The sequence below is a fragment of the Heterodontus francisci genome, chromosome 38 (assembly GCF_036365525.1).
Source record: "Heterodontus francisci isolate sHetFra1 chromosome 38, sHetFra1.hap1, whole genome shotgun sequence".
NCBI lineage: Eukaryota > Metazoa > Chordata > Chondrichthyes > Heterodontiformes > Heterodontidae > Heterodontus > Heterodontus francisci.
In genome coordinates, this window is record NC_090408.1 from 17,393,179 (window position 1) to 17,406,977 (window position 13,799).

Sequence of the window (13,799 nt, forward strand, 5' to 3'; positions counted from 1 at the left end):
GCAGGAGTAGGCCATTCGGCCCTTCGAGCCTGCACTGCCATTCAATATGGCCATGGCTGATCATCCAAACTCAGTACCCTGTTCCCGCTTTCTCCCCGTACCCCTTGATCCCTTTAGCCCTAAGAACTATATTTAACTCTTTCTTGAATATATTTAATGATTTGGCCTCATCTGCTTTCTGTGGTAGAGAATTCCACAGGTTCACCATTCTCTGGGTGAAGAAATCTCTCCTCATCTCAGTCCTAAATGGCTTACCTGTTGTCCTTAGACTGTGACCCCTAGACCTGGACTCCCTCGCCATTGGGAACATCCTTCCTGCATCTAGTCTGTCCAGTCCTGTTAGAATTTTGTAAGTTTCTATGAGATCCCCTCTCATTCTTCTAAACTCTTAAGGAATACAAGCCTAATCGACCCAATCTCTCTTCATACGTTAGTGCTGCCATCCCAGGAATCAGTCTGGTGAACCTTCGCTGCACTCCCTCCATAGCAAGAACATCCTTCCTCAGATAAGGAGATCAAAACTGCACACAATACTCCAGATGTGAGCATCGCAGCCTCACAGCTCCAGGGACCTGGGTTCGATCCTGGGTACTGCCTGTGCGGAGTTTGCAAGTTCTCCCTGTGACCGCGTGGGTTTTTGCCGGGTGCTCCGGTTTCCTCCCACAGCCAAAGTCTTGCAGGTTGATAGGTAAATTGGGGTTTATAAATTGCCCCTAGTGTAGGTAGGTGGTAGGAGAATTGAAGAAGGTGGGGATGTGGTAGGGAATATGGGATTAATGTAGGATTAGTATAAATGGGTGGTTGATGGTCGGCACAGACTCGGTGGGCCGAAGGGCCTGTTTCAGTGCTGTATCTCTAAATAAAATAAATAAATTGCAGCCAGACATCCTTTCTCTTCTACTTGAATCCTCTCGCTATGAAGGCCAACATACCATTTGCCTTCTTAACTGCCTGCTGCACCTGCATGCTTACTTTCAGTGACTGGTGCACATGGACACCAAGGTCTCGCTGCACCTCTCCCTTTCCCAATCTATCACCGTTCAGATAATAATATACCTCTCAGTTTTTGCCACAAAAGTGGATAACCTCACAATTATCCACATTATACTGCATCTGCCATGTATTTGCCCACTCACTCAACCTGTCCAAATCACGCTGGAGCTTGTCTGCATCCTCCTCACAGCTCACACTCCCACCCAGCTTTGTGTCGTCTGCAAAACTGGATATATTACATTTAATTCCCTCATCTATATCATTTTTATTAATATATATATATATATATATAGTTTAACTGACACCACTATGTTTTAGAAGCAACCAATCTTAAACGGTACTTCAAATAGTACATATCTGTCCAACCAATGAGATAATGACCATACCCCCAATTGCCTGCAAAACAACAGTTTTAACCCATTTCTCCTCAGGAAAAGAATTGAAAGGAAATAGAACACCTTTCATAATCTCAGGAATCCCAAAGTATTTCACAGCCAATGAAGCACTTTTGAAGTGTATTGTATTGTACTGTTCCAACGGAGGAAATCTTGCTGCCAAGTTGTGCTCAACAATGTCCCACAAATCACAAAGAGGCAACAACCAGATAATCTGTTTTCGGTGTTGGTTGAGAGACAAGTAAACCAAGCAGAACTCATCCAGCTCTTCTTTGCAATATTGCCATGGGATCTTTTATGTCCAACTGAGCAGCCAAATAGGGTTTAACATCTTATCAAAAAGACAGCACCTCCAACAGTGCTGCACTGGGCCAGTCGGCCTCAATGTTTATGCTCAAACCTTTTGGAATGGGACAAGAGTGCCGCTGACAGAGCCCCAGTGTGGAATTCAATGTCAACGTTTGCTTCCATTTTTAAAGCTGTAGTAACAGCTCTTCCCTGGCATTGCTGCAGGTGATTCAGAGAATAGGATGGAATCTGATCTGTGAATTGTAGCAGGAAATAGGACCTTACAGGAAGTGTTTGCTATATTCAAGGCTTTTAGCAGATTAAAAATAAGTGCTCTGCATCGTGTTCTACAAATTAGTGTTGCAAGTGGTTTAAAATACTGCACAAACCTCTGCAGCACAGTGAACCCTGACAGATTGCTGCACAGAATGATCCTGGCTGTTGGAAAACGCCTGTTTGATGTTAGATGATTGCAGCCAGTCCTGTATAACCGGGATTACTCAAGACACACACTGGGCAATGCAGAGAGGCAACTTGACGTCAAGAAGCGGTCCACACCCCTTGGCTGCCCGGTGAAAGGAAGCTGAGAGCAGGGATATTCAGCAGAGATAGTCCCTGGCACCTGAGAGTTGTTCTGCTCTGAGCAGCTGCTGCCGGATGGACATTGGAGCAATGACTCGGCCGGATTTAAGGAGGCTTTTCTCGGCGTGTGATCTGAACCGCTCGGGGCTGATCGAGATTGAGGATTTCTCCAGCGTGTGCCGGGAGCTCGGGCTCTCTCGCTCCCAGATCGATCCCCTCTTCCACAAGCTGGACGTGGACAATGACGGCTCCATCAACTTCAACGACTTCACCGCCGGCTTCGAGGAAGTTTCCGAAATCCTGGATTTGTCCTCCTTTGGGTCGGATGGGTCACAAGCCGCCTCGAAACTGGCTTGGGAGGAGTTTGAGGAACGATTCGGGAATGGGGTGCAGTACCTCCGCAGGTAGGCAACTTTCCTACCCCTCTCCCTCCCTCACTCAAGGTAGGCAACTTTCCTACCCCTCTCCCTCCCTCACTCCCTCTCCCTCTCCCCCCTTTCTCACTCACACACACTACTTTCTTATTGTTACATTTTCCATGGACATCTCCATCTGCTTGAAAGCACATTGATCACCCACAGTGAGTTCTGTTCTATCAATACTTAACACAGGTTTGGAACTTGGAGAGAGTTTTAAGGTGATCTTGCTCTTGCTACACTCACCCTTTGGCAGATGAGCGGGAACATTGCCTACACATTGTAGGTGCCATTCAGGAAGGGAATGAACAAAAGTCAGAGTTTTCTTGCACTTTACTGTTTGGCATTTGGGATCATTCTCATACTGGGATTTCTGATTCTGCAGCATAAAGTAGGGCAAAGTCTTGGAATCTCACAGCACAGAGGGAGGCTTTTCAGCCCGTTGTTCTTGTGCTGGTTCTTTGAAAGAAAAAAAACATGAATTTATCAAGCACCATTTACTACCTCAGGATGGCCCAAAGTATTTTACGACCAATGAAGTACTTTTTAAGTCTAGTCATTGTTGTAATGTAGAGAACTATAATTTGCACACAGCAAGATCCCACAAACAGCAATTAAACCAATGCCCAGATGTTTTTTTCTGTAGGTGTTGGTTGAGGGCTAAATAATGGCCAGGATACTGGGGAGAATTCCTGTGCTGTTGTTTGAAATAGTGGCATGAGATCTTTTACATCCAGCTGTGAGAGCAGACAGGATTCAGTTTAACATCTCATCTAAAAGATAGCACCTCTGACAATGCAGCAGTCCCTCACTGGAGTGTCAACCTAGATTATATGTTCAGATCTATTGGGTGAGGATTAAACCCACAAACTACTGACTCAGAGGTGAGAGTGCTTCCATTAAGCCACAATTGACACCTAGGTCATCAACCTGTTGGATAGCGTCATTCATTGTTTGTATTCTTCGATGGGTCAGTTCAGGTTAACCCATTACATGATCATAAATTACAGTGAGTTGGACCTGATGGGAAGTCCTGAGTAGGGGTTACAATCACATTGCTGGACCTGCAACTTTAAAACTACAACATGAATTAAGGATTCTACCATCACCACTGACACAGTAGCATGTGACAAAAAGAGAAATGGAGGAAGAAAAGCAGACAGCCGCAACATAGAAACATCCGAATAACGTATCTTCAATAATCCATTCTGATTGCGCCAGCTGATCACATTGTGGATGTCCTGGCAAGATTCATTTCGAGAATTAGATCCAGCCCTTACGTAAAGATATATACTCCTTTTCTAACACTGTGATTACCTCTGGGGCTTAAAATAGTGAAAGCAGATGAATTGCAGTGTGGAGAGAAAACTAAATGATGGTAGTGTGCCCTTTAGTTTGTAAAGGTGGGAATAAACATAACGGTTCAAATCTTACTCAACTCTTCTGTCAGATTTCCAGCTGTAATTTGTCAACACTCCACCTCCAACATTCAGCCTTAAATCTGTGACTTATGAGTGGGTTCATCTTGTTTTCAACAACGATTTCCTCTTATTTCTTGTAGAGGAATGTTGTTACTCGTGCACTTGCCTCTTCACAGAAGCATTCTTCAATCCAGTCCCCTCTTCACAAAGATGGTCTTTCCACCTGTTAGTCATTCTGACCTTTACCTCAAATTGCACAATGAATCACTGACAAACTCACAGAATCCTGAGAGTATGGAAAACATGTGAATGTACGACGGGAAGAAAAAGCTCAGCTAGTCCATCAAGCCTGTTGTACACTAATGATGCGTGCAGCAACATGTCTAGACACTTTCCAACACCAGCCTCCCACCCACCCCTGTAAGCATGTAATCTTCTGAGAGAGGCAAAAAAAAAACTAGGGCCAATAGGAGGCTATCTTTAGGGGGGTTTTGATGTGAGATTTCAGTACAGCCACTTGGGATCAAACCAAGTGAAAATAGATGTTGAGCAGAATTTAATCTCAACAACTCTTTAAATCTAATGAAGAAAATATTGATTCTGATCCTTTTGGTTGTTTTTTGCTAGTTAATACATTATTGTAGAAAAGTGTGCTAAAAGAATGCAGCAGCAACTAAAGGATATCACATCAAATATTTTATCAAATTGCAGGCTGAATGGATAAATGTCGATCTTAAATACTTAGAACAGGGTTGTCCAGCATAAGGCCTGCGGGCCAGGATCTAGCCTGTCAAAGACTCCCTCCGGCCCACGGATGTAAACTGTACCCGGGACCATTCCTTATCCTCGCCGGGGGTCCGTGACTGGAGATGAGAAATTCCAATTGTCAGAGGGGCTTTTAAATAAGATTGCAAGTCAGTTTCACAGCTGACAGATCCTGATGTCAGGAACAGCAGTTTCTGAACTTTGGACAGATTTGGAGTCAGAAACTGCTGTTCTCGATGTAAGGATCTGTCGTCTAAGAAACTGACTTGAGATTTTTTTTTTAAACTGATCAACCATTTGCTGAGCATTCCCGCTCTCTGCAACTGTCAGAGAGACAGAGAGAGAGAAAGGGGGACAGAGAGAGAGGGGGGTGAGAGAGAGAAAGGGGGACAGAGAGAGAGGGGGCCGAGAGAGAGAAAGGCGGCAGAAAGGGGGCTGAGAGAGAGAAAGGGAGGCAAAGATAGAGGGGGAACAGAGACAGAGCAAAAGGGGGACTGGTGGGGGGGGGCAGAGAGAGAAAGAGAGAGGTTGTAGAGAGAGAGAGAGGTGGCAGAAAGAAAGAGAAAGGGGACAGAGAGAGAGGGGGCAGAGAGTGAGAGAGGGGGCAGAGAGAGAGGGGGGGACAGAGAGGGAGCGAGAGTGATCAAGATCATTCCTGACAGAATGACATCTATCCGGAATACTCTGCATCACTACAACAAGTGTGTCAGTGTGCAAACACTGACTACCTGTGCAAGCAAAAAAATGCCAGGTATCTCATAAAATTAGTGTCCAACATAGTGACCAGAAAGTAAGTCAATAAATTAGTTTTCTCATTTAAAGCTTCTTCACAAAAATGCGCCTTTGTTGTTGTTTTGATTAATAATAAGATATATGTTAATGCCTTTATCTTTCCGAAATTGTCTCACTGCCCCCGCCCCAGCCCCCCACCATGTAAGACAAAAATTTTAATGTGGCCCCCCCATGTGAAAAGGTTGGACAACCCGAAGCTACAATGTTAAACAGATAGAGTCAGATCCTCAGTTCTCTAAGATGATGAATTGAAGGAGGATCATAAGTTCTCAGTTCTTAAACCAGGACACCATGGTTATGCAAGGAGCACAAGAACAACTGTAGCTACACTTCAGCGTTCTGGATCATTGTAAATAACTCGCCCAGCATGCCAGCAGTGGCACTGCATTCTTTTGGCTGGTAGAAAGTGCCACAGATTACCTCATTATCTGGATATCTATCCCCTGACTGTAGAGATTAATCTCTGACTTAACTTTCACATGCTGAACCAGGATCACTGCAACATGCAATAATGTTCGGAAACCTGTCATTTACCATTGTCACTACAGTATAATTTTCTCAAGTCTTTCTGGGCCTCACAATCACCAAAAGTGAAACAAGGTGTGAGTGCTCACTTCAGTTATGTTTCCTCTGGCATCTGCTGCACATTGTAAAAGCACCTTCATACTTAAAAAGTCGTTATCAGTCCTGAAGACCTGATTAATTGATTAATATGTTATTCTGGTATGAGAAGGAATGCATACAATTTGGCCTTAAATGAGAAAATGTTTGGTTCATCTTTTGATCTTCTAAAAACTGAACAATTGCAGGGCTATGAGGAAAGAGTAAGGGTGTGGGACCCATGTTCCCTCTAATTTTTCTTTGTTCTGCACTGCCTGCTTATTGCACTGTGCGGTACATTCCAGATTGCTCTGTGACCATGCACTCACACGCTTAGAGGGAACATTGAGTGGGAATAATTATGTGGCTCTTTCAGGGAACGGGCACAGGCATGATGGACTGAATGGCCTCCTTCTTGGTTGTAAGATTCTATGAACAATATTTTGCATAGTATTGATTGGAAATTGTGTCATATTGGAAAAGATTTTCATCTTAAGTAGGATTCAGTCTTGAACAATTGTAAGTGATCTCTAGCATATTAAGCCTGCTTTTTCTTAAATGTGATTTTGAGAAATCAATTAAAACATTGCCTGGATTGTTGTGACCTTAAACCCCAAAATTGCAAGATCCTGCCCCAGTGTGGAATGGAGGCACAGACTGGAGAACAGAGTGCAGGCATCACCCCTGATTTTAGTTGCTGTAGCATGGGAAACACTGGGGTAGTTTGTAACTTGGGCTGTGTGGAAAATGGACATTTGCGGATCAAACAGCTGTTATACACTTTGTCCTTTTTCCTTTCTACTGACCAGTCCTCGGGTGGGGTGTATCATGCTCCGTCACTGCCCACTTTCCACCCACTGCCGAAAGTTAAAATTTACCCCACTGTGGTTCAAGTGCACTGACCTCCATCCCTGATTCTCTGACCTGCCAAGTGAGCCTTTGTACCAGAAAGGTCTCACAGTTTTGATTCGTTGGCATTGGAGACATCATTTAAAATAATATTTCTCTCCATATTCTTTCATGAGTGCAGCACAGTGATTCTGTGAGTGTATTTGGATTAGCTTGAAAATACTGATCTAATTGATTTTTGTGCCTAACTGCTGAAAGTACAGAAGCAATTTCTATTGATTAGATTTATAGAAAAAGCTAGCTATCAATGTTGAATTAAAGGCCTAGTGAAATATTTACCACACTACAGGAATATTTCAGGAGAAAACATTCCAATAGCTTGCACTCAGGTATTCAACTAAAAATCCGGAAATAAAAAGCTGGTTATCAGTAAAAGTGACCATGAAGATGTCGGATTGTTGTAAAAACCCAACTGGTTCACTAATGTCCTTTAGGGAAGGAAACCTGCTGTCGTTACCCAGTGGTGGCCGATATGTGAGTCCAGCCTCTCACGAGTGTGGTAGATCAACTTTTAAATGCCCTCTGAGCCTGCAAGCCTCTCAGTAGTATCAAAACCTGCTGCAGTGGTTCAAGAAGGCCCACTGCCACCTTCTCAGGGAAACTGCGGATAGGCAATAAATGCCAGCCTTGCCAGTGATGCCCACTTCCTGAAAATAAATTTAGATACATGAAAATAGATTTTGTGTAAGGCTGCCACCTTTTGAGAATTTTCAAGACTCTGTCATAATCATGTTCGACCACTGAGTTTCAGTCCCAACCTCTGTCAGTCTGGTCTAGAAGTTGCTAATCATTCTTCCTGGTCTCTGCACACATGGATTGTATCAGCTCCTGAATAATGCCTTTGCTCGATTGCATTATTTAGCCATGTTCTTCTTTGCTTGCCTCTTGATCTATTACTATCAACGTCTCAGTAGAAACTGTTTGGGTTTCCTGAACAGTTCAAAGCCTGTCATTTCTTCCTGTCATAATTAGCCTCATGACTTCTCTCTCTTCTTGTTAGTTCTTAGTTGAGGAAGTTATATTAATCATTATTCATGTCAAACTAATTTTCAACATATCAGCAATTCCATAACTCAAACTTATCACCCTAACTGCTCATTGGGAGTGTGACCACAATTCACTTTTTAAAATTTATTCATTCTCGGGATGTGGGTGTTTGCTGGCAAGGCCGACATTTATTGACCATCCCTAATTTTCTGGTCTTGATACAACTGAGTAGCTTTTGAAGTCACTTCACAGAGCAAGTAAGGGTCACATTTTTAGCCAGACCAGGTAAGAACAACAGGTTTCTTTTTTCTAAAGGATATTAGTGAACCGATCGGGTTTTACAACAATCAGATGGCTTCATGGTGACTTGTACTGATACTAGAATTTTTAAAACTGAATTCAAACTGCGATGGTGGGATTTAAACTCAGGATTATTGGCCCAGTATCGTAATCGTGTCACAATTGTACCTGCTATTTGGCCTCTTTAATAGCAAAACCTCTCAAGGCACTTCACAGAGGAACTGATTAGATACCAAGCAGGATTTGGGAGAAGCTTAAAGGTGATAAATGTGGATGACTGTGCCTGTGGCAGTGAGAGTTACAAAGGACTGGAGGCAGGTAATGTTTTGGTGGAGAGGTTCTGGAATAAGAGGCACATTACGGTAACATTGAGTTCTGGTTGATCTATGCAAGTCTTAAAAACAATGGCCATGAATTTCCTCGGAGCTGCTTCTGCTTCACTACCTGAAGTTTGCTGGAAGATCATTGGAAACTCAGTTTACATATGTAAACTGTTCTGGCAAAGTTACAGTGAAGTTATGGCTGTGAAGCTGGAGCAGCTCCAAGGAAGCTCCTGGCTAATTATTTAATTTTTTTCAAAAGATAACCAGAGGCGACTTTGTAATCGGTCAAATACTTGAGAATAAGAGTATTCTACTGGTGCAGTCCTTCAATGTAAATGTTTAGAAAGTTGAAACTAAGCAAATATTTGCATATTAGTTGAGGAAGTGTTTGAAATGTTTTGCAGTTCCTTTTTTGAATTCTACAAAGAATAACAAATCCATTGGGTGTGCAGGCCTGAAATTATGACCAGGGTTCTGATATTAACTGGCATGGTCTCTCCACATTCCATGTTCTCTTTCTACCAGAAATGTGATTGGCAATCTGCTGATACAGTGCCTTGGCCTTGGTGTGACCTTGTGCCTGATAATCTGGCAGTGATTTATCATTATGCTCTTTGATAACAACAAAAGAAGAAAGACTTACATTTATATAGCACCTATTATGACCTCAAGATGTCCCAAAGCACTTTACAACCTATAAAGTACTTCTGAAGCACAGCCACTGTTGTAATGTAGGAAATGTGGCAGCCAATTTGTGCACAGCAAGCTCCTACAAACAGCAATGAGATAAATGACCAGTTTTTTAATCATTTCATGGGATGTGAAAGTTGCTGGCAAGGCCAGCATTTATTGCCCATTCCTAATTGCCCTTGAGAAGGTGGTGGTGAGCTGCTTTCTTGAACCATTGCAATCCATCTGGTGCAGGTACACCCACAGTGCTGTTAGGGGGGGAGTTCCAGGATTTTGATCCAGCTACAGTGAAGGAACGACAATATAGTTCCAAGTCAGGACGGTGTGTGGCTTGGAGGGGAACTTGCAGATGGTGGTGTTTCCACACATCTGCTGCCCTTATCCTTCTAGGTGGAAGAGGTCACAGGTTTGGAAGGTGCTGTTGAGGAAGACGTGGTGAGTTGCTACAGTGCATCTTGTATTTAGTACACAATACTCCCACTGTGTATTATTGGTGGAGAGAGTGGATGTTTAAGCTGGTGCTGACCAAGTGGGCTGCTTTGTCCTGGATGGTGTTGAGCTTCTTGAGTGTTGTTGGAGCTGTACTCATCCAGGCAAGTGGAGAGTATTCCATCACACTCCTGACTTGTATCTTGTAGATGGTGGACAGGCTTTGGGGAGTCAGGAGGTGTATTACTCTCAACCTCTGACCTGCTGCTGTGGCCACAATATTTATGTGACTTCTCCAGTCGGTTTCTGGTTAATGGTAACCCCCAGGATGTTGATAATCTGTTTTAACTCTGGGTTGAGGGATAAATGTTGGCCAGGACAATGTGATAACTCTCCTGCTCTTCATTATATAAGGTAATGAGATACATCCAGCTGAGAGGGTAGACACAGCCTTGGTTTAATATTTTATTCAAAAGATAGCGCCTCTGACAATGCACCTCTTCAGTACTAGTGTCAGGCTAAACATTGTGCTCAAGTCTCTCAGGTGGGACCTGAAACAACAACCTTCTGACTCAGAGCTGAGCACACTAGAACAGGTATTACAATAATCCCACCATATAATCCCTATCAAATAACACATTACGTCTAAATTTTCACACAGCCCTGGAACCTGTGCCTTAAAATACCAAGAACACTTCCACAATACCTCAATAAAAATATCTTATAAAAATGTCTTAGGGAAAATATTAGAAGCTATTATTAAAGACATTATAGCAGGGCATTTAGAAAAATTCAAGGTAATCAGGCAGAGTCAACATGGCTTTGTGGAAGGGAAATCATGTTTATCGAATTTATTGGAGTTCTTTGAGGGAGTTACATGTGCTATAGATGAAGGGGAACCAGTGGTTGTATTGTACTTAGATTTCCAGAAGGCATTTGATAAGGTGCGACATCAAAGGTTATTGTAGAAAATAAATGCTCATGGTGTACGGGGTAACATACTGGCATGGATAGAAGATTAGCTAGCTAACAGGAAACAGAGAGTAGGCATAAATGGGTCATTTTCTGGTTGGCAAGATGTAACGAGTGGTGTGCCACAGGGATCTGTGCTGGGGCCTCAATTTTTTACAATTTATATAAATGACTTAGATAAAGGGAGCAAAAGTATGGTTGCTAATTTGCTGATGACACAAAGATAGTTAGGAAAGTAAGTTGTGAAGAGAACATAAGGAAGCTACAAAGGGATAGAGATAGGTTAAGTGAGTGGGCAAAGACCTGGCAAATGGAGTATAATGTGGGAAAGTGTGAAATTGTCCACTTTGGCAGGAAGAATAAAAGAGAAGGATATTATCTAAATGGTGAGAGACTGCGGAGCTCTGAGATGCAGCTAGATCTGGGTCTCCTAATGCTTGAATTGCAAAAGGTTAGTATGCAGGTACAGCACATAGTTAGGAATGCTAATAGAATGTTGTTGTTTATCACAAGGGGAATTGAATACAAAAGTAGGGAGGTTATGCTTCAGCTATACAGGGCATTGTTGCGACCACATCTGGAGTACTGTACTGGTCTCCTTATTTAAGGAAGGATGTAAATACGTTGGAGGCAGTACAGAGAAGGTTTACTAGACTAATACCCGGAATGGGTGGGCTGTCTTACGAGGAAAGATTGGACAGGCTAGGCTTGTATCCGCTGGAATTTAGAAGAGGAAGAGGCAACTTGATTGAAACATATAAGATCCTGAGGAGTCTTTACAGGGTGGATGTAGAAAGGATGTTTCCCCTTGTGGGAGAATCTCGAACTAGTGGTCACTGTTTAAAAATAAGGGGTCGCCCATTTAAGACAGAGATGAGAATTTTTTTTCTCTCAGAGGGTCGTGAGTCTTTGGAATTCTCTTCCTCAAAAGGCGATGGAAGCAGAGTCTTTGAATATTTGTAAGGCAGAGGTAGTTAGATTCTTGATAACCAAGGGGTGAAAGGTTATTGGGGCTAGGTGGAAATGTGGAACAATCAGTTCAGCCATGAACTTATTGAATGGCGGAGCAGGCTTGAGGTGCCAAGTGACCTACTCGTGCTCCTAATTTGTATGTTCGTATGTACTCGCCATAAATTAGTGGCCCTGTTAAAGTATTGCACATTTCCCGAGATAAAACAATGTACCTTCTGACTCCCTGTGAGCAATGCCATAGCAGATCTGCCCAATAATGCACATCGTGTACATTTCCTGTAAACATCAAGCTAACTTGCTGTTACATTTTTTTCTGTCACACATTGGCTCAAAGTATAATGGCAGCAAATCAGAAAGGGACAAGGTCTGAAACAAAAGTGAGAAAAGCATATAGAAAAATAGAAAAGAAACAACCAGTCCTGAATGAGCAGTCAGGACAATCTTCGAGTAAAGGAAGAGAGAAGGTGAATCAACCATTTTCCTCCCTCACTCCATTTTTTTTTCTCCTCAGCAACTGAAATTAATCATGTCCAAAATAATGTTTGAAACAAAATAAAAACAAAGAACCTACATATTTCACACAAAGATTGTTAACTCTAGCCATAGAACAGTCTTTTGTGTATTTTGAAGATGGAAGAGGAAAGAGAAATAAATTGGGGAGACAGAAAGGGATGAGAGAGAAATGAAATGGGGAGAGTGAGGGAGAACGAGGCAAGGGGAGAATGTGTGAAAAAGGGAGAGACTGCGATGAGGAAGCAAAGAAGATAGAGATTGAAAAAGAAGAAAAATACACAAAGAGAAAGGGAAAAGAAGACTAAGAAAGCATGGGGGTAGAGAAAGAGGAAAGGGACAGAGAAAAAAAAGTGAAGTGTAGGGGAGAGGAAAGAGAGACAAAACAGAGGGAAAGTAAGAGAGACAAAGGGAAAAGAAGACAGAAAAGGGGAAGAACTACTTATCATGCCTTTCATGACCTCAGAACATCCCAAAGTGCTTTACAACCAATTAAGTACTTTTGAAGTGTAGTCACTGTTGTAGTGCAGGAAATGTGGCAGCCAATTTGCACACAGCAAACTCCCACAGCAACAATGACCAGATATACTATATTTTGTTGATGTTGATAAATATTGGGCAGGACAGCAGGGAGAATTCCCCTGCTCTTCTTTGAAATAGTGCCATGGGATAGTTTACATCTACCCAAGAGGGCAGATGGGGTTTTAGTTTAATATCTCATCTGACAGTGCAGCACTTCCTCAGTACTGCACTGGAGTGTCAGCCTAGAGTTTGTGCTTAAGTCGCTAGATTGGGACTTGAATCTACAACCTTTGCACTCAGAGACAAGAGCGGAATGCATTGACCCATGGCTGACACTAAACATGCCAGGCTGCTCTAAGTACTTTGAAGTACTTTTGCAGTGTGGTGACTGTTTTAATGTGGGAATAATAAAGGAGTCAGAGACTGGGTGCGAGAGACAATGTAAAACAGAGCAGAGCCAATTGAAACCCACAATTGTATTGCTGATGCCCGGCCCTCTAGGGTGTTCCCAGGGGTCAATTCCTGACCCTCAGGGGAGGGTGTATCTAATCCCTGACCACGAGGGAGAGACTAATCCCGAAGTGGAGTCTGATGCCAGGGTTGGGAGGGACTGGTTTAAATGGGGGTGGGGGCGGGGTGGGTGGGGTCCAGGAGGAAGCACTTCTGCTCCTTCTGCCCACAAGGAGTGTTCCCCAAGGATCTCCTTGCATCGGTGCAGCTGCCAGGTTTCCTGAGGTGCTTGAAAGTCGGCCGACCACAGTTAAACCTGCAGAGCAGGTTAAATTCGAGGCTTCCACCATCATTATCACATTTAAAATACCAATCTGCCAACTAGGTGCGGGTTAGCTGCCCACCCCATGTCCCACCTCAGTAAAACCTGGAAGTTGGCGGGTTGGAGCTGGCTTGGGATTTTGCGAACTTAAACCCCAACCC

The 13,799-nt window shown here is 43.1% G+C and overlaps 1 protein-coding gene across 1 annotated transcript in view; it reads left to right on the forward strand.

The window, feature by feature from the left end:
* Positions 1-2,177: 2,177 nt before the first annotated feature.
* The window catches only part of rasef2 (RAS and EF-hand domain containing 2), an 80,442-nt gene continuing 68,820 nt past the window's right edge, over positions 2,178-13,799 (forward strand). Inside the window, exon 1 of the mRNA XM_068017753.1 lies at positions 2,178-2,662. Within this exon, the coding sequence (XP_067873854.1) occupies positions 2,334-2,662 (329 nt within the window). The 5' untranslated portion in view covers positions 2,178-2,333. The remainder of the gene's footprint in view (positions 2,663-13,799) is intronic.